The 21,983-nt window shown below is 39.8% G+C and overlaps 1 protein-coding gene across 1 annotated transcript in view; it reads right to left on the bottom strand.

The window, feature by feature from the left end:
- slc12a5a (solute carrier family 12 member 5a) overlaps positions 1-19,671 on the bottom strand; it is a 174,291-nt gene extending 154,620 nt beyond the window's left edge. The window contains 1 exon segment of the mRNA XM_049023739.1: positions 19,458-19,671. Coding sequence (XP_048879696.1) covers positions 19,458-19,614 — 157 coding nt within the window. The 5' untranslated portion in view covers positions 19,615-19,671.
- Positions 19,672-21,983: the final 2,312 nt, after the last annotated feature.

The following is a 21,983-nucleotide window of genomic DNA, read 5'->3' as shown; positions in this document are numbered from 1 at the left end:
CTGGTACCATCACCGCCAGGTACCATCACCACCAGGTACCATCACCACCTGGGACCATCACCACCAGGTACCATCACCACCAGGTACCATCACCGCCAGGTACCATCACCTCCAGGTACCATCACCGCCTGGTACCGTCACCACCAGGGACCATCACCACCAGGTACCATCACCTCCAGGGACCATCACCACCAGGTACCATCACCTCGAGGTACCATCACCACCAGTTACCATCACCTCCAGGTACCATCACCTCCAGGGACCATCACCACCAGGTACCATCACCTCGAGGTACCATCACCACCAGTTACCATCACCTCCAGGTACCAGCACCGCCTGGTACCATCACCGCCTAGTACCAGCACCGCCTGGTACCAGCACCGCCTGGTTCCAGCACCGCCTGGTACCATCATGGTCCCACTCAGCACCCATACCATAAAGCGTTCCAGTGGCTGAGCTCAGGTAGGCGCCTCCGGAGCCTTATTGCTGGAACTGAGAGACTGAGAAGTTTCAACCTCCAAGCCATTAGGGTCATTAATACCACCAATTAAAAACTAAAATTTGCTATGACTGCAACCTGCAAGTTAAATTTTTTTCTCACATTTTTCTTATAATTTTGCATCTTTCATGTAATATGTTTAGTACTATTTCGTTAAGTAATTCAACTTCACTATTATTCTACCTTGTTTATTGCACAGTCTGGATTAGCGGCCATTTCCTTTCACCGCCGGTGTTCCACCACATTCATGTGTATGACAAATAAAAACCTTGAATCTTGAGATCCCTCTGTAGGCTGATGTACCATCTGCCTCTTCCTCAGTAGCTTTTCTTTTGAACACTTTGACGTCAAATAAGGGGATTCTAATCCTAGCAGGCACTCAAAGCCAAGTACTACTGTCTAAATTCCATGCTGAATATCAGATATCAGAATGTCAGAGTATGAATGTGTTATTTCATACATAAAAGCCATGAGGCACGATGGCAGATCATTGGTTAGCACTGTAGCCTCATTGCAACATCCAGAGTTGTATCCTCACACAGTCCAAAAGCGCGTGGTTACGTGAACTGGTATCCCTAATTGGCTTTACTGGATAAGCCATTATGGAAGATGAATAAAGATTATTAAATTGCTGAGCAAAAACAGCCAGTATACTGCACAGAACATACACATCCTTGGTCTGTGCTTCAGTGCAGAGAGTCTGTGCTTCCAGCTGTAGGATAGTGCACCTGAGAGAGCCTAACTGATGGGCCCATGGGCTTCCACTGTTTTTATGTCTGACATTCCTTTCCCTCCACCCCCTCGAGCAAAACCAGGTGTACACAGTGTCCTACATTGGCCAGCCGTTCAATAGCTTAACTGTGTCATTGAATGAATCCATTCAGATAGCTCCTTGTCGTTTAAAATTACCCAGTCACTACCGCTGAGACCGCCAAGTGGTAACAAAAGAAACTATTTGTATCTTTGTGGGGACCGTCCACTCATTTCTATGGGAAATAGCCTAATTCCAGCAGTTACAACCTTAAGCCCCACCCAGCCAGTCTCGTCAATCACCTCATTCATACCGTCCCCTTCATAAGCTATTTATTCATTCTTAAGTAATTAGTTATGTGAAACGTTAGTTCACCTAATTTTTTATTCAGGTGAATATTTAGCTTAAAATTTTATTTTAACTTTTAAAAAATTACCGAGGGCTACAGCCCTGTACCCGGCGTAAGTAATCAAAGAAAATACAAGACTTTCTGCATTTTTAGGTTTTATCATTGCAGTCACATATTTTTAAAAATTGAGTTTCCCTTTGTGGAGACTGAAAAAAATGCTCCCCACAATGTCAAAATAAGAGGTTTTTATTACGTCTTGGGGACATTTGGAATCATTTGTAATATACTAAATGACCAAAGCAAACACAGCAGATTTATATTTTCTATATTCTAGATATCAGCAGATCATTTCTAGGTTGCATTAATCGTTTTGTTGAATAGCTTAGTTGTCATCCCCATTACTGTTTAGTTCAATATACATGTCTTTGGGACTTAGTTCCATATTTTGTAATATTTCTTTTGATAATAGCATTTGCCAACATATTGATAAGGGATATTCTCCCTGCTAAATCGAATCCATTTAGGCCCAACCGCAGTACAAGTAGGCTAATTATTCATACACATATAACCTACCGATTTATTTCCCACCAGGTTCATTCGCTTCGATGAGTCCAAATGAATCAACACCTCTCCACCCCACTCTGAAGGAGCTGATCAGATAAACCATGCAGAATCAACTGTGTCAAATGGATCATACAGCCCTTCATCATGCTGGATCGATATTGTAGATAATGCCCCGCCATCAGCGGTGTTCACAAGTCCTTTCCACACTCCCCTGTTGTGAATAAACTACAAGACAGGTAGGAGAGAAGATACCGCCGCTATTCTGTTTCCTTCTGTGGCCTCTGGTTGCCATAGAAACCCATCACTCCCACACCCAATCTATTGCCAAAAATAATTGCAAAGACAGCCAGACAAACGTCAGCTGAAAAAAAAACAATTACGGTGGTATCTGATACTTGTACTGTGGGAATCTATCACTGTGTTGTTTATTTATTTACGTATACTACGAGATGATGCCGTTCATCAGCTCACATAGTTACACAATTTCTCGTCACCATTGGTTGAATAAACACTTGTAATCGTAGGCTGTGTCATCTTCCCTTTATTGAATGCAATTAAATTGAAACTTGATTTGCCATTTGCACAGGTACAGGAATACAAGTACACTGGAATTCTTGGACCTTATACTGGACCTTATTTTGTTCTAGGTTTTAACTGCATGTAGCTAAAAATGTTATTGAATACTACAAGCAATTTACTCTAGTAACCTTTACAAAATATTTCACAATAATTTTTTTGATAAGAATTGCTACTTGAGTGATTAAGAATTATATCCAAAATGGCATGCATATTCCGGTGATTGCAAATACTCCTTTGTTGCTTTTGTGTACACGTCTCGAGAATACATGGCACAGGCTTCTCATACCTTGCCTGGATTTCAATTAACCTTCCAAAGGTACCGTAATTGGGGGGTGGAGGGGGGAGGGGGGGTAGTCTCGCTAGAGCTTTGATGCACCCAACATGGGAAATGAACTGCATTGCAGTAAAAAAAAAAAAAAACATCAAGAGAAGAGGTGAGAGCCCATTCTCCCTGGCCGTCAAAGAGAGTGAGAGCCCGTTCTCCCTGGCCGTCAAAGGGAGTGAGAGCCCGTTCTCCCTGGCCATCAAAGGGAGTGAGAGCCCGTTCTCCCTGGCCGTCAAAGGGAGTGAGAGCCCGTTCTCCCTGGCCGTCAAAGGGAGTGAGAGCCCGTTCTCCCTGGCCGTCAAAGGGAGTGAGAGCCCGTTCCCCCTGGCCGTCAAAGGGAGTGAGAGCCCGTTCCCCCTGGCCGTCAAAGGGAGTGAGAGCCCGTTCCCCCTGGCCGTCAAAGGGAGTGAGAGCCTGTTCTCCCTGGCCGTCAAAGGGAGTGAGAGCCCGTTCTCCCTGGCCGTTAAAGAGAGTGAGAGCCCGTTCTCCCTGGCCGTCAAAGGGAGTGAGAGCCCGTTCTCCCTGGCCGTCAAAGGGAGTGAGAGCCCGTTCTCCCTGGCCGTCAAAGGGAGTGAGAGCCCGTTCTCCCTGGCCGTCAAAGGGAGTGAGAGCCCGTTCTCCCTGGCCGTCAAAGGGAGTGAGAGCCCGTTCTCCCTGGCCGTCACATACTTTCTACAGGAAGAAACACACGTGGTCTCTCTCTGGCCGCAACTGAAGGGGAGAAAAAGATGCCAGGGCAGACTTCCAGGGCAATCAAAGAAAGAGTCTTTTTCTCACCTTGTATCGCTCAAGGACACGGCCCACAGGAAGGACTCCTTCACTCACACCAAAATCGATGTCAGTCATGCTGCCCTTCATAATAAGGCATTCAGGTCAGAGAAGAACATTACTCGGAGCTGGCCGCTCCTTCACAAAGACTTTTGATAATACGATCCTCTTACTGGATTTGAACTCATAGAACCTGCAATATTTTATGAGCCTCCATGGATGGCTTGAAAAAACAACATTTACAAATAATTAGCTGAGTAGTTGAAACAGAGACATAAGAAGACCTTGAGTTGTCAAGGTGACTTTTAAATATGAGTAATAATAGACAGTAACACTGGGGCTGAACAGGGAGTTATCTGTAGGATAAAAAGGTAGTCAGTTCATTTTTGGCACAGAAGAGTTATAAAATGGCTCCAGGCTGCCAGTATAAAAAGGACTTGGCTGGTTGCATTAAAACCAAGGAAATATTTAGAATTTGAGCCACTACACTGGCTGTTTTTGCTCAACAACTTAAGTGGTTTTAAAAGCAATAATGCTGGATAACTCCTGAAACAAACTCATTCTGGATCTGAAATGGGAGTATTTATCAACCTGGAGAAAGAGCTAAGCATTGTGAATTGAGAATTCATTTGTTAGTTAGAAATATACTTATTTATATTAGCTTAGAAGTGACCCAAAATTACACACACAGATTTGAGTTTTTTTTTCCACATTATGGTTTGGATTCTTACTGTGGAAGCTTTTTGTCCAGGTTATATACCCCTGTTCTCCCTGCCATTCCCATGATTTGCTGCAGGTTTGACCTGCTCATAGAAGCATTTAGTAGATTGGTGTTCTTGTTCATAAATACGAAGGTTCAAGAGTCGAACCATAAAGCAAACATAGGCAGCGTCCTGGGGTCCTGAAAACTAGGGGTCCCACGAAGACAGAATTTCCAGGAGTTACAATGAAGGATATGACATAATATGATCATTTAAATTATAACAGCATGTCTGTTATTTGAATGTTTAGTGACCATTTTGAGGATAGTTGCCCTCCGTCCTCTCTGTAATGGACTATTCCTACCATGACACTTAATGCTACCCAGGTTTCTTTTCCAGTCCAGTGGTAGGCTACCGGTTGTTTCACTGCAAAGAGAAGCAGCACAAAGTGACCTAACAGAAGACGAAAAGGGCAGAAAGATAATAGACTAACATTACATCTCCCCTGTCTTTGATACTTGACACAACTGAACAAACGTTTGCAAAAATTCAAGACTAGCGTTAGTCTCAGGGGCAGAGTAAGGCATAGGCTAGGCTAAGCTACAGTCTACAGTCCAGAAAAAGAGGGAACAGTTAACCTTTTTCAATCTGACCGGTCGATCCAACGCGATAGGTGAATTATACAGACACCACTCCGCCCCCCCCCCCCCCCCCCCCCCCCCCGCACCCCACCCGGATTGGCAAGCTTTACCACTGGCATCAAGCCAGATTAGTATATTAGTGATGTTCCATCTAGGGCCCCCAGAGAAGTTAGTCCACCCCTGCAAAGGTTATAAAACTCTGTTAGTATTGATACAATGATACCAAATTTGCAATTAACTTGAATTAATTCTAAGGCCAAGTATCAATATGTAATATCAATATGGAAAAACGATGTCCCTTGCCTGCAATGGGATCGCTGCAGATTGCCTAGTAATATTGTCTATAATATAATCTTGTGAGCTTCTGAAAAATTAGATTTCATTTTCAGAAAGCAGTTGTGTAGTTTAATTTGAATTGGACCGCATCGCTTTACATTTGCAGCTGCATCTGGCCTTTTCTCTTACTGCTTTTGTATCGGCACCGTTTCATTATTAAGTTAATCATTTACAACAGAACATATTTAGAATATCTTATAACATCACAATTTTTTGCTGTCCTTAAGACATTTCTTTGGTTACCAACAACGTTATTAAGAATACAATTTATCTCGTATCTAATATTTATCCATAAGTATTTCATGTACTAAATAGTGTGGAGTGAGCTTGTAATCACATTTACTCCTTCAACCAAACTGATTGCGTAGTGCGAATACCCTGCAAGCAAGAGCGATTTTATTTTACCCCTGACAAACACTTATGTTCCAGTACGAGACAACATGTCATGCTGGCAAAGAAACCAATTTCTGCGTGTGACCAGAAACTGTTCTTCACTGAGATACCCAACAACAGGACATTTTATGTCTCACTGCATCTTCAAGACCAATCTAGAGCAGGAAGAGTTCAATGCGATATCTTCTTCCCTAAAACAGGGCATCCTGCTGCTATATGGTAGCAAATATGATTTCTTAATTCCTTCCTTAAATAAATGTCACTATTTTATTTATCGGCTGTGTTTCAAATGCACTGATTGGTTCATTTATCACAGTCGGAAAACCCCTAACCCCTTGTAGCTCCCCTAAGCATCCAATCATATTCCTTCCGTCTGATTTGATATCCCCTCGTTTGGGAGGCGAAAGAGAAGGATGGATCTTCAAAGGCTGAGAAAGTATCTGCCTGACATTTCAACCTGTGTTTTTCTCCCTCCTGCTAACGCCGAGCGCACCTCCTTCGGTGTGACCTCCTTCGGCTGAGCTTCCCATCCGCCTGTCTGCCGATATCGCATTAATCTCGCAGCGATTCCGTGACGCCTGGCGACGGCAGAACAAATCTGTGCGCCGGGAAGACGATGCGGCCCAGTGCACACTGCCGAGGCGAGGGAGCTGTCAGTTCGCAGGGTGATGCTTCCTCTTTGAGATCCACTTCTGTGGCCGGGGAAGTGTGATGTGCAAAGGCAACGTGGACGCCTGGGCACGAGTGATAAAGCCGCAGAAGTCGCTGTGGTATACGTGCCCTCCCCAATACCAGCAAACTTCCTTAGCAGATAAAACACGCAATTCCGAACTGTTGTTTCACAAATGTTCGTAAGGATACATCAGGGGAGACAAATTACGATTTCAAAATAAAGAAACGTGGCTTTATTGACGAGGATTGACGCGATCTATGTACAAAACGACAAACTGGAAATTACAGCCTTATTTCACATATTCATGTAATTTTGTTTGACCGCGCAGAAATCATTCAGTCTGTTCCAATGACAGCGAATGGATTGCTGGTGTTTGTGTACAGTGTTATATATGTGTGTGTGTGTGTGTGTGTGTGTGTGTGTGTGTGTGTGTGTGTGTGTGTGTGTGTGTGTGTGTGTGTATATATATATATATATATATATATATATATATATATATATATATATATATAATATGGCTTGTAGGAATACACTTCAGTGATTTTTGAAGAAAAAAACTAAAATTATTACAGTCATACTGGCTTTTCTCTACACTGATACAACATCGTGACCAAACCCTCCCGGGTGATTATGACTAAATCCTTTATGCTCAGCAAATATTACGTTCCTTACATATGCAGATTCACTTTTTATTAGGGTCATTGAGGGGTCCATTGAATAATATTAATTCATTGTGTGAAAACACACGCCCACGAAATTACTGAGTGAATTCACATGCGTGCTCTAGTCTATTATTTTCCCTTTCAAGACTCGCATATGAATGGATACAAGAGCTTTTAATTACAGTTCATTCCTTTTAAGAAGTATTGCCAATACAAGCTGTCTTTAGGAAAAGCGTCGCGTCTTTTTATTGCTGGCAGATAAAACGAGGAACAGGAGACTTATGGACGAGCTTGTACCGATTCCTGTTTGCGTTATTATGAACAAATTATGAATAACATAGTAAATAGATTATGCGACGTTTAAAGTGAGGCATACCTTGTTGGGGGGGGGGGGGGTTACACCCTGAATAGGATGCTAGTCACAATCACAAAGCCCTGATGTATCCATTCTATGCGGTGCTGTTTCAGTTTCTCTCAAAATTTCATTTTCACCTACATACTGAGTGTGCAAAATCTGAAAAAGATCCTTCAAAACCTTTCTAAGTTGTCGCAGAAATATGATGTGTGTGGTGGCGATGGACGGTTCCCAAAACCATATGTGATACCTAGCGGGCAAGACTGCCACAGTAATGTGTCAAATTTATGATATGATGCGCAAAGGTGAATTCGGCAACTGCTTTCGGATTGGTCCAAAGACATCAGCACCCAGCAGGGTATTCTGTTAAAAATCACTTTAAATACTGAGCAAGAAACCCAGCATAAATGTGTATTTTAGCTTACATCTCTCAATTAATTATTGCCCAGCACTAATGCAAGTGACATGCAATTGACGTAACTTCTGCTAAGAAGAGAACAGTCTATAAAACCTGTTAGAGTTAGGCAGCCTTGGAATTATGCTAAAACTTTTCCCTAAATTAAAAAAATCATGTCCTCATGTTGTTGTAGTAATATTACTACTATTACCAGGGGAGTTTCTAGCTACTGAAAGATCAGAGGCTACATCAAGTCTACCTGGGGTTTTAAAAGGAGGATCGGCATCAGGACTAAGATACTCGGGGTTCAGCTTAATATACAGTACTCAGGGCTATTGCCCTGAAAGATCGGAGCTAATGACGCCCACGACTACTACTACTGCTACTACTACCACTACTCGTAATAATAATAATAATAATAACAACAACAACTACTACTACTACTAATTAAGAGTCCAAAGCATGTAGTGCTATGGATCATTGTATTTTTGTTAGGATTTTTTTCTTTTCTTTTTTTTCTTCTGTTATTATTATTATTAGTAGTAGTAGTAGTATTAATAGTAGTAGTAGTTATAGTAATTGTTGTTATTATTAAAAACAGGGGGATCAGTGGGTAGCATCGTTACCGCTCACCCCCACAGTTAGTACCCTGTCGCTGCTTTGTGTTTGTAAAGTTCCTCCCCATCTCATGTGACTTTCCTCAGCAGTCCAAAGACACACATTTAGGCTAGTTGGTGTCTCTAAAATGCATATTGTGTGTGTTTCCTGTGATGAACTGGACTGGATTTTTCACAGCCTTATTCCTGGATGGACAAAATAATAACAATTTACCTCAAAAAATACACCTGAATGGATGAGTGAATGAGAGATTCTGAGTTTCCTCATTCATTTTTCAGATCATTCTTTCCAACAAAAGCCAATTTTGAACCTGCATCGCAAATTTAATTAAAACCATTGATCAAAAACACCAGAGAATGCTGTTCCGGAACATGAAAAAGATCTGCAATGCGCTGGGTATCAAAACACAAAAGTAATCCAGGGGGTAACAGACACGGTGAAAGGCTTCCATGGATAGGAAACCTCCTGCTGACTTTCCTGAACACAGAGTCACAGAAAGATTATTGCTGCAGCCCCCCGGTCAACCTCTGCATCTATATGCTAGTACATCTGTAAAAACTCATGCTAATAGAATCATGTCCTTTCAGCATTCTGTATACACATACAATAGCGTCACACGTTGTCCCAATATAACATTTTCAAATTTGCAATGCAACATTTTCAAATTTCAAATAATAAGTATTTAAGCTGAATTAATTTCCTTTCATTGACCCTCATCCTCATAAACTCCAAGTCACATGACAGGCACATTGGAGGCTCATCACCCACTGCGATTCAGTGTCCTCTTTGTTCTTCAGGAAAGGCGGCATATAAAAAGAATGCAATTGACGCTGGCAAATGTCAAGGAGTGAGGCGAACAAAAACCACAAACAAAACAATGACCAAAAACATAATTTGCAATTTATAACATGCAAAGTGTAATGTTTAGTGATAACAAAAATGATTCATACAGCCCTTACACAGCCCAGAAAGCCATACAAAAAAATACTCATGTGAGTTTGTTACTGAACTATTTAGTGAATATTTATTAAAATAATTACTTATCCGGCTAGGGATCCATGCTATTCCAAAGCACATCCCAGGAGACCCAAAATACAAGACAGGATACTGCAGAGGCAGAACACCAGGTCACACTTCACACAATAAGGACAATTCTGATCTTCAGTTTCACCTGAATAATTTCTCTTTTTATGGAAGAGGGCCAATGCCACCTGTCTGGAGAGTATGAGCAATAAATGTCAAGCTCCAGCACAACTTTAAGAATCTGCTGCATTGATACAGTTCTGTTCTGTAATGCTCTGTAGCATTAGGCCTAGCAGGTAATGAATTCTCATGTTCATTGCATATACCTTTATCTATCTACCTCATATCTATAGACAAAGGGAAACTGGACTATAGAGACACCAGCCCATTATGTGAAACACTATTTATCCATCCATCTATTCATCCATCGTCTGGTTCATCACAGCAAAATATTGCATCATGTTAATTGTGCCACAGTGGCTCAGGGGCAACTTTAGGATTATTTCTCCAAAATAGACAACCTTTGTTAGCTGTTTTTAGCTACTGTAAGGTCTATTGGTCATTCCGTTTCACCACCCTGAGCTCAGAATGTCCATTCATCTATCCATCCATCCATCCATCCAAAGGGGAATCTGTTTTCTGCAGAGAATGCTGTCCGTAACATCAGATGTTAAGCCACACTCTGGGCATGTCCAGTCCCTTGCCATGTGTAAGGGAGCTAACTCTGCATGAAGCTGTAAAACTCCCATTCCAGCCCTGTTAGAAAATGAACTCCATGCAATCATTTGTTACTATAATAGCTGTATTAATAATTCCTTAAGTGATTATTGGAGAAGCAAGTAGCTCTGGCGAAAAGCGGCTGCTCGTTGCTGCTGGGAGAATGAGTCACACCTCCAAAGCGTAAAACAACGGCCAACTATGTAAATGAAACTGAGTATTATTGGGGCAGCACAGTGGCCAAGTTAGAGGTGCAAATTACCATAACTGCATGTTTTGGACTGCAGGAGGAAAGCTCCATCACACAGGGACCCCCCCCCCCCAACACACAACACAGTTGGAGGTGGGATCTGATCCCCAAACAACAGGAGAATCCAGTTAAACCCAGGACATGATCTTATAATTACGCTGCTGGACTCAAATGGCACCTCCATGTTTTACACGTCTGATCCATTATAAATAAAATACTCTTGAAAATATCGATTAACACATAATTACGTGTTACACGAAATCATGTTTACGGTGCCAAACAGTTGATGGTAAATTTAATGATGTGAGACAGTCATTATAGTAAGATCGCAAAGTGTTTTTGTTTAGTTTTCAGGCATTTGATATCTATTGAACTACAGCTTATTAAATACATTTCCTTTAAATCAAGCATGCGGTTCGCACGATCTGAATTAAAGATCCATCAGGAGAAATTTCACACATTTTCATCAACACTCTGACAGCGAGAAGGATAACTGATTTTCGTTCACGCTCAGAACCTTGTCAGAGTGAAAAAAAATCAACTCCCTGGGCAGTGCGTAGACATTTAACAGGTATTCCAATTTCAGATGGACTCAGAAATCACTCCAAACCCAAGGGACGTCTTGACCTTTCATGGCTAAATAATTGAAGATGTAACTGTTTTGCAGTTTAGCCATTAAGAAGACAAGAATGAGGTGCTGTTGACTGCTCCACCGGGGCACCTTGCATAAAAAATGGACGCCCATCCCCTCACAGACGCACAAGGAGATTCTCCGTTAATTCCCCTCCCCGTGCCTGTCAAATATCATTTAACCCGCTCCAGTACCCCCACCGGCCCCCATCCAATCAAAGCATCCCATTTCTGCAAAACTCTATTACATCATACGACCACAGAAGATTTACATGTCGCCTGCCGAATGCCGCCCCCCCCCCCCCCCCCCCAACACCCCCTTCCTGCAGTGCCTGCTGTCATCTCAATGCTAGCAACTGCCGCCCTGCGGGGGTCTCGAAGAAAAAATTGCAGAAGAGCTGAATGAGCGTTGAAGAGAAACACTGCCACCTGCTGTCCACAGCTACGATTTATTTTCAGTGGAAAAATGAAAACCGGCACTGATCAAGCAAACCCAGGGCAAATGCGCGACATATTACCAAGCCTTCTGCGAATAATTTTCAAAATAGCCTGAGATATTTCGCTGTGAAGGATTGTTTCATGTTGTCCTTTTTTTGTGCCAAAAAAATCATGCATTTCAAACATAAAACATAAAATTACAATAAAATATGTTCACAGCAGAGAGAATCACAGTAAACTTGTGCTCTGTAGATAAAGAGTGTAAAGTCCTAGGCTGTGAAACTGTGACTCCAGTTCTTTCCAAACTGTGTTTGCCTTAGCAATCGGAATATTAGTCAAAAATATTTACTTATTAAGTACATTATTGGCAACCTTAGTGTAGCTTCTTGCTTTCTGTGCATTTTCAGCAGATTTAGGCATCTTTGTGACTGATAATATAACACTGATGACTGAAGGAAATGGGATTATTCCTTACATGAATACCGGACAGGGTCCAGCCAAAAGTGTGGGAATATTTAAAAACAGCTGCTGTTGTATCTAACCCCCATGTTCTTTAAGATTATAGGCATAAATAGAACCCAATCACTTCAGAGAAGAGAACTAAATATATATATATATATATATATATATGGAAGTACCTTTAATTTAATATATATACATACATACATATATATATATATATATATATATATATATATATATATATATATATATATATATATATATATATATATATATATATATATATATATGCCAATGTTTTAGGTTAAAGTACATTGCTAAAAATTTCCCTTAGAAATCTTAAATCAGAAATTCTGAGCATTTTAGGTAAATGATTTAAAAATGTCTACTTAAATTGACTTTACGAAATCCAGGAATATTAACACAGCCTCCTTCCAAACACATCTCCTGTACAGTATCTTGGGGGAATAGAACATATAACAGACAGGAACCACATAAACAGCACAGACAGGACTCAAAGCCCGAACTCTGATGGTGAAAGGCAACAGTGCTACAGTCTGAGGCACTATGCTGCCCTGATTGGCCTTGACAATAATGCAATTAACTACTAGCTATACGACAATGTTTGTAAAAATGATACATTTCAAATACTTCATATCTTTATTTATAATTAAACTATACCACCTTCTTGAGATTGACAGGTCCCGGCAGATAATGTAGCAATTTGCATAAATCTTGTTAAAAGACCTAGAATGAGTGCACCCCCTTGTGTTTGGGGAAATAATTACAGCACTCAGTGCAACACAAAAGGGTCAAGAGGCTCTGATTACCTTTTTATGGATTAATCATGTTCTCCTGGGTAATGATACCTGCCACTCTGGGACAGGTTTTGTCTCGCTGATTTCATTAATATATCGCTAACCTTGGCCTCAAACAAAAAAAAAATCCTCTAAACAAAAATGCTAATATATCTGAAGGCTTTAAATAAAACTCACTAATGAATATCCTCTCAATGCAGATGCATCTCAAGCAAGTACAAACATAAAAGTAGGGCTTTCTTCAGGTATATGAGATGGGGTCATTTAAATTCGACGTGCTCCAGGAAGTAATTAGATTGACGCCTTCTTTTTTCATCTGACTTCATGCCTCTAATTCTTTCCTAGAGAAAAAAGGCTGGCATTTTTTTTGCCAAGATAAAAGCTTGCTTTTAGTAACACTTTTCACTGCTGTGCCAAAGCCACTGTGAGAAGCCAAAATTTAATTAATTTAATTTATCATTCTGTTCACGCATTAATGGCCGAGAGACAAAAGAGAGAGAGGGAGACAAAATTATACTTGGTGACGGTTGAAGTGAAAGCTTTTGTTGAACAAAGGAATGTTCCTCGGCTGCAGTCCTGTGACGTTTCTTACAAAGACCCCTTGACATACATCATTGTTGACCCTAAAGGTTGTATGTGCCATAAGAAGTTACAAGCAGCCTGGCAGAGACAAAAAAACACATAAAATATGCCAGCATTTTATTATCACTTATTATATTAAGGGACCAGAGTGTCTCACCTGTTAAGGACGCTGTGCCTGTGATCTGACAGTTTTAGGTTGACAGTTTAAATCCCCGGGTCAGTCGAGAGATTTTTTTTGCTGGGTCCTTCAGTAAGGCCCTTAACGGCCAATGTCTCCTGGGATTAACCAACTGTGCTTTCTCATAACAGAAAAAAAAACATAAAAGCAACTAAATGTCAATATTATTTTGCCAGTGCTCTCATGCACAAGCTTGAACAGATTGCTATTTTTTATATTTCCGCCCACACATAGAAGAGGGCATATTTTACTGAAGGTATTTACGTTAAGTATACCTTCTGGTAGATTCAGTATGGTTTTTATGGAACACAAATGTGACGTAATTGTTCGGTTTCAAGTTCGTTTTCAGTATTGATGCGATGTTCTCAATAGTGCGTTGCGTAACGGGACGTATAGTAGAGATGTGTAGGTGTGAGATGTGTAATAGATATGAAACAGAACTCTGTCAACTTTTGTGGTTGCGTTTATAATAATAAAAAAGGCAGCAAAAACAACAGAGTTGTGAACAAAATCACACTTGATGGTGAGTGTTGTTGAGAGACACCCACGGCTACATGGTGCACTCATAATTCCAGGAGCCACAGATGAAGAGAAAGTTAATTAAAACGTACCGTGGATTGTGACAGAATGGCAGCAGTTTTCATGGACCAAAAATGACTACAGCTGCATTTTACTCTGAAGACCCACGTCTTTCGTGTTGCATGATGAGCAGGTTTAGCCATGTTTGAGAGGGTTAAAAGGAGGGAGAGCGTGCAAGATATGGGATGCAGCGACAATGAGACCCAAGTCTACTACTAAATAGAACTTTTAACAAACACATGATGGATCCGCCTCTCCCAAATAAACACACGTTGCCCCCCCGCCCACCCCACATACACACACTATCAACTGATGTCATCATAGAGCTGCAAAAACCTCAGCAACCACTGAGTAGAGGACACCCCCAGAGGAGTTTGATTAAACACTAGATCTTCCTTCACAAAAACAAATAGCAAGGTAGGTCTTAAAAGTAATTTACGTCTCAGCAAGGCAATCAAAGTGACACGTAAATTATACACCTTTGTATCTTCCATTATTATTGGAAAAGTCAAGGAATGTATGAAAAAGTCAGCATTTGTTGTAGACTTATCTTGATTATACGAGTACAAAAATATATCAAATACCGATGGCAAATGATCTGACCCTCGCTTATCAACATGGCTGCTCCATGCAGTGGTTATGTCTTCAAAATGAAACCACATCTTTCCATATGTCACATCCCTACGCGGCCTTTTTCGCCACATTCAAAGTGCAACAGAAGGGGTGTAAGAGCTGATCGATGTGTATTTGTCTTGTAACTGGGATGGAGTACTGACTCTAAAATACCAAGACGCTAAAATGCTTTATGTTACAGGCTAAAGCCCATAAATACTCATTAAACTGCCAGCATCAAATAAAGAATGGTACGTACTGTACAGTACCTGCCTGAAACAGTAGATTAATGCATGGCAACAGGCTTCATTATAATCATGTCACAGTTAGCAGCAGCATACTCTATGGGACAGAAGGGAGCTCCACAGTCAAATCAGCAGCAACAAATCAAATTCTTGATGATCGTTTATGATAGTCACAGGAGCGCGATAATCTTTATACAGACTGGTTTTATTTGTGTCTCATTACATCTTTCATTCCCTTTTGTCTATTGGGGGATTTCAATATTTGGTAAATTATAAAAAAATAGGTGTTCATATGTTATATATGTTTCTCTTTATAATTGGTCAGTTTGCACTGTCTGTGACGGAAAAAGTTCATGGAAATAAATCATTAATTGGGCCAGATCCACATATATGGATTTGTAAGGTACCATCCATCCATCCATGTATTGTCCAAACAGTTTTCCTGCTCATTTTTCCTGGGGGAGGGGGGGTCCTGCATATTATTTGCCTATCATTGTAAGCAAATAAAAGACACAGAGATGGTACTGGAACCATAATCTGGCAATATATCATGGGTAATGCTGTATGCTTAATAAGGAAACACAAATAAAACAGAAAGACAGAACATAAAGCACTTATGATCTGCAAAGGGTTTACGGTATTACTTTTACTGTTACTGAATAACAATAAATTTCCCTTAATAACAACTTGAGATTTGACTAGCTTGTGGTCTAATTCATCATTCTCTAGCAGACACATAATCTACTTTTAGAGTTGAAGATCAATAATGAATTGAATTACTACTGCATTTATTCATTATATACAAAGTGGTGCTGCATTCAACAAAATGGAGATAGCCGTCCAGCCGTCTACACTTTGGCGGTAATGTGTCAAGGGACCGTTTCTCCACGGATGGAGAAGACGAGGAGAATGGAGGCAAGTATCAGCCAGATACACCTCCAGGCAGCAACAATATCTGTACCCATGTCTAATCCTTCAAAAATCCATCTTAAAAAACAAAGGAGTTTCAGTGCCTGGTCTGGAACAAAAGGAATGGTGGAAAAATGAAAACAGTCTGGGTATCCTTACTCACATTCCATTAATCCCCATTTTCGGAAGCTCATCTAGAATATTAGCTCAAAGCTTCCTCGTAATCAAGGCGATTTGTAAATGAACATGACGTATCAGTCCGGTGATGGAGGACAAGCTTCCCGGGGTCATGCTCGGAGCAGCCTGGGCTGTGGGAGGCACAATGAGGACAGATGTGAAGCACGCTGCATTTCCACATCTCTCAATGCTCCCTAGAGGCCGCAGAGCCCATGTGGCCAAGCCGTAAAGCTTGACCACGGAGCACACGCTCCCTGAATACCAATAAGCTGCTCCCCCACCCCTGTGACCCAGCCAACGCTTCTGTAAGGAGGGCATCAGTTCCTAGAGGGGCTATTTAATCACCCAGAGCCGTCAGAGGCAGCAGCAGTGCAGCAGAAACGATCCCTCTTCATGTAGCGTGTGATCCACGGATGGCTGGACCAGGAGCCTGCTGCTGGAGATGACCCTGAACCAGCCCGACACACTGCATGTCGGGTCTGCCTTTATGAAGATGAAAGGCAACAAGTCGTGGAGAGATGCAGCGCAGATTATGCCTTGGACCCATCAAACCTTCTCTAGATGATATAATTTAGCTAATCTGCCTGCTTACCGAATGTTTCCATCCAAATCGACTTAATGTATCATTTATACAGCCTGAATATTTACCGAAGCAATTGTGGTACCTTCTTACTATAAAGTACTTGAGTTCAAGTGCATCAGAGTATCAGAGAACGTCTCTTGAGACTTTAAATAAGTAATATATATTGCTTAACTGCTATCACAATAAATAAGACAAGGCAGCCTGACTACACAATCACTGTGTAATGTAATATATAAACAGTTACAACATAAATCACCCTAACACAAAACATAGAAAGGCTTTAAAGAATAAATAATTAAATACTCAGGAATTTATGTGACTACTTGGGATGTGTGTTTCATATACAGCCGGTATGTCACATTTACATTATGTACTATTTTGAGATTTAGTATTGCATAAGTAACAGTTTATCAGGGTGCCAGTTACTAAAGACCACACTGGTCATCTTAAAGAGTCTGGGAATATATACTGGAAACAAAAACCAAATGAAACACTGAACAGTGTAGTTTTAGTGGAGAAATAAAAAAAATAAAAGGCAAAACTACAGAATATGACTTTGATAAATAAACTTCTTCTATAGCTAAATATCAGGTGTAAGAAAATATGACAAGTCATTCAAGAATATCCAAAAGGCATGATTTTTAAGTAATTCCTTTTTTCTTCATGACTGGGCAAAAAAAAGAAGAGAAATAACTGGTTATATCTGGGATTTGAAATAACTTGCACTGCATTACGCACATTTAATACAGGACCTATTAAATATACATACAGAAGTGATGGCAATAAATATAGAATTAAATGATTAGTATAAAACCAACAAGTAGGATTGAATTTCTGGAACAGAATCAAATGGTAATTTATACTGCATTACAGACCTTTCCCAGCTTGGAAATGTCATTGATGTTAGTGAATTTTCATAGAATGCGTTATCCTATACCACTGATCCAGTTTGACATTATTCATGCCTCCTTTTAACATGTTAATTACTCCCACACAGTCTGTTTTAAGGAAGGAAGTATTGCAGATTGAGTGTAATGTTGGAGACTCACTAAGATTAGCCTGTAAGTGACTCAGGTTTGCCGCTGTCCTGCTTCACAGAGCACAGAAACATGAGCGTCTTGGCCTTGATACTACTGATGTCTTGTGCAACACATTCAGTGGCGGTTTTGTCTTATAGCGTCCTATTGGCCAGTGACTCTGCTAAATATTGCACAGCAGAACAACATAATTGCAGTCATCTGCTAGTGACCCTGCATACTGTACAATGTGACATTATTGGAACACTGTTGAATAGTACTTTTTTATTATGACTTATGTAAATATCTACAACAGACATTTGTCCTAATCCTTTATATTGCTTGCACCCTATATAACTGTACAGATGGATGTATAGTATCTATTAACAAGGAACCAGAGCCATGGAGGTGATTTACCAGAAAGGATCTACAGTGCTCTCCTAGAGTCTCTCTTAAAATGGCTGCCACATTAATCCATCACAAAAGGGAACATCTTGATTTGTAATGGATCATGGAAGAATCATATTTCCATGCTGCTTAAATTCACAACGAGGCATTTTAATGCTGTGTCATGCTTGAAACATAATGTAAACCTGTAATTAGTATATACACATAGTGCCTAATTGTAGACATATTTCAATTCCAATGGTTAACATGATGATTTTGGAAAACAGACACAATATGAGATTTTAACCAATCAAAGGAAAAGCAAGGACCAAGTGCTTTAGTCCTTGCTATGTGAAATAGCTAAGCATGACATAACTCTGTGTAGTGTTTAAGTGGAAGAGCTGTAGTATAAGGAAAGCAATTTTTTTAGGTGGGATAAAGAGAAGTACATCACAAAATTAATTATAACTGAAATCTATATCATGAGGGAACGTGAACTTCAGCATGCAATACAATTACCTTTAATTTAAAGGGATAAGAGAGGGCGACATGACAACGAAAGGAATTAATTCCAAAAACATTATTATAGAAAAATATTTATAGTATAACAAAAAGAAAATATTAAAACGTTTATATCACTGTACTTATAAAATGAACCATAAATTGATGACATCTCATCACAGGTTACACATGCAATTAAACACACAGACAATATAATTTGCTGAATTTCGTGTGAGTTTAGAACAAGATTTGAAAGCATATAACAGTATTTATTTTTCAACAAATTATACGTCAAAACGTTAAACACAATGCACAGCTGTAAATTCCAGGCGAAACTAGTATCTATCGTATTAGTTGGTTAGTTTTTTGACAGCTGAGCTGGTGTCTCAGTTGATTCTCTGTTTCTGCTACTGATACATACAAATACAATTTTTATCCAAAATCAACAAACATGCTGCTGAAGAATAACGTCAATGCAGATCGGTGCAGCTGTTAACAACCATTGTAAAACAAATAAAAATTCTCAAAGAAAATTCTGACAAATGTAATAATTCCGTCAATTTAATACACGCCAATTAATCTGTTACAGACACCACAGAGCATCTATATTTTTATACTCAATGAAAACGTGTTGATCCACACACCCCCTTTTCATCTGCCATTCATACCATGCCCACAGGTGAAGAATCAGCACCATGCGATGGACCAGCAGTATTTATGGTTACAGTCAGCATCATACCTTTGGCCACATCCTGCGTCTGTACAGCGCCCGCTTCGGTCGGAGATCTCGGCGGAGATTCATCGCACTCGAAGAGCTGGTTTACCTCGCCTTGTGTGGCCGGCAGGCATTTGCCCTCTTCCTTGGAGAAAGAGGTGACCGTAAACCTCTGACTCATGATGGGATCGGTGCGAGGCAGAGCTTAGGAAGACCGACGCGCCTTCTGGCTGCCTGCCTGCCTTTGCTCGGTGGAAGAATTCACGTTTTCAATGTAGACAACAGCTGGACTGTCAGGCACTATTATTAAAGTAGGCAGATAAATCAGCTCTATTGGATGCCAGGCGTCTCTTTCACAATATGTATTTTCCTGTTTTTTCCCCATACACTGTACAATATTTCCTATACCCTTTCGCAGATAAAAGATACTGTACAGCAAGCTTTCACATCAACCGGTGTCCGCGTCGAGATGTGCATCTGGGTCCTAAAGCCGATGATGGAGGTGGCGCTGTTGCAAAGGATGTGATATTTCTTTTATTGCACACAAATAAATAATACTAAAGATTGATAGTTGTCACATAATTAGACGTTTTCGTTTTCTGTGATTTGGTGTTTGAGTATTAACTAGCATTACTTGCAGTGCACTATAATTTAAATGTTACTAATGAAAGTAATTCCACGTATACATTAATGAGAATGAAATGTTGCTTTATTTGCCATTTGCACAAGCAGGCTTACATTGGAATCCTTCTCACCTTTGGGACATAAAAACAACTGAGGGTGAAGTGTGGGGTCCAAACATAGGGTCGAGCTATTTATATTTAGGGGGGTTAAGGGCAATGTTCAAAGGCTCAACAGAAATGTAGCTATTGTGCTGAAGATGGAACTTGAACTTGTGACTCTGCGATCACTGGATTAGAGACCTAACCTAGTGAGCCATACAATCTGCCTCCTTATGGTACCCTGTTACTCATATGCTATACAATCTGGACAAAAAGTTAAATCTTCTCAATCCAAATTGCGTGAACAATTAAATTAAATAGTCACCTACAGTACCTTATCAAGTTCATATATATATATATATATATATATATATATATATATATATATATATATATATATATATATATATATATATATATATATATGTATATATCTCAATTGGGTGATTAAACTATTAACCTATTTAAGAAAAACTGAAGAGAGTGCAACAGAAAATAGGAATACAATGATGTAGTTCATAGTGATGGCGTATTTATCTAACCCATTACTGTCTTTGCCTTTTATTTTTCCTTTCACTTTAATGAAATGACTAATTCCTAAGCCCACTCAAAAAAAGGTGAAACTGACTAATGCAATCTCTTGTGTAATTTTAAAAAAGGTTAATTTATGCAAAAATAAAAATGGAAATGTGGGACCATGATCTCAGCATTTCCATGTGCTTCATATGTTTGTGGGGACATTTTAAATAAATGTTATTTGTATGCTATGGAATGTAATATCACCATATTATTACATTATGGAGTTCTCAACATTCGTCCTGAAGTACTACTCTATAAGGCTTGGTTTTATTACAACCCACTTCTGAAGCATTGTATCACACTCTCTTTGGTAAAGATCTGGACAATATGTTTACTGTCTAAACATATTAATATTTAAGGATACTGAAGAACAACCCTATAAATTTAATACATTTCTTTTTGGTCTTTAGTGCAAATGTGTCGAACCTACTCAGGAAGTGCTGAAACACACCATAAATAGTGAGGGTTCAGGGACAGCGATGCGCTGCTCTATATTTCCCCTCCAAATCAAAGACTTATACCTAAGTCTTACATACTTGTCGGATGAACTGGTGCCCTTTCCGAGGTGAATCCTGTCCATTCTCCCAGGCTTCCTAATATGTGGAACACAATACATCTAACAAAGTGCTAATAGAAAAACAGAAAGAGGCATGTCCCAAAGAATCATGTTTATTGTTTTCTTACACACACACACACACACACATACATACATACATATATACATACATATATATGTGTGTGTGTCCAAATATATAATCAAAAGATTAACTGAAGCCATCTATGTGGGTAAAAAGCTTAATTTTATAACATTCGGTTACATGACACAATAAAATGAAGCACTCCTCAAACTCAGAGAACATCATACTGAAAAAAAACAGCATGCAATACAAACACATTTAAAGCAATTTTAATATACCTGTTCACAGACAGAACCAAAACACAGTACAGGTAATGCATGCACTATGTTCAAGGACAGGATAAGGCCCCCATGGATATGCTGTTTTAAGTGCAAACATTGGAGGTTTATTTATATAGTAATAAGAAACATTAAAGTTCAGTTACATCATATAAAATATGGGCTATATATAGCGCTAAAATTATTTTCTAATCGGATAGCTTCTGTGTTTACTACAGGGTAAAATAAGCATTGATTTAATTCATCACCTAAATGTCCAAGGGTTTTTGTCCATGAATGCAAATATTTTTTATTCTCCCCGCCTAACTTCATTTTATTTGCAGTGAATAGGAA

The sequence above is a fragment of the Brienomyrus brachyistius genome, chromosome 8, assembly GCF_023856365.1.
Source record: "Brienomyrus brachyistius isolate T26 chromosome 8, BBRACH_0.4, whole genome shotgun sequence".
In the NCBI taxonomy this organism is placed as follows: Eukaryota; Metazoa; Chordata; class Actinopteri; order Osteoglossiformes; family Mormyridae; genus Brienomyrus; species Brienomyrus brachyistius.
Note: the sequence above shows the minus strand (reverse complement) of the source record. Positions and strands in the feature narration are given on the sequence as shown.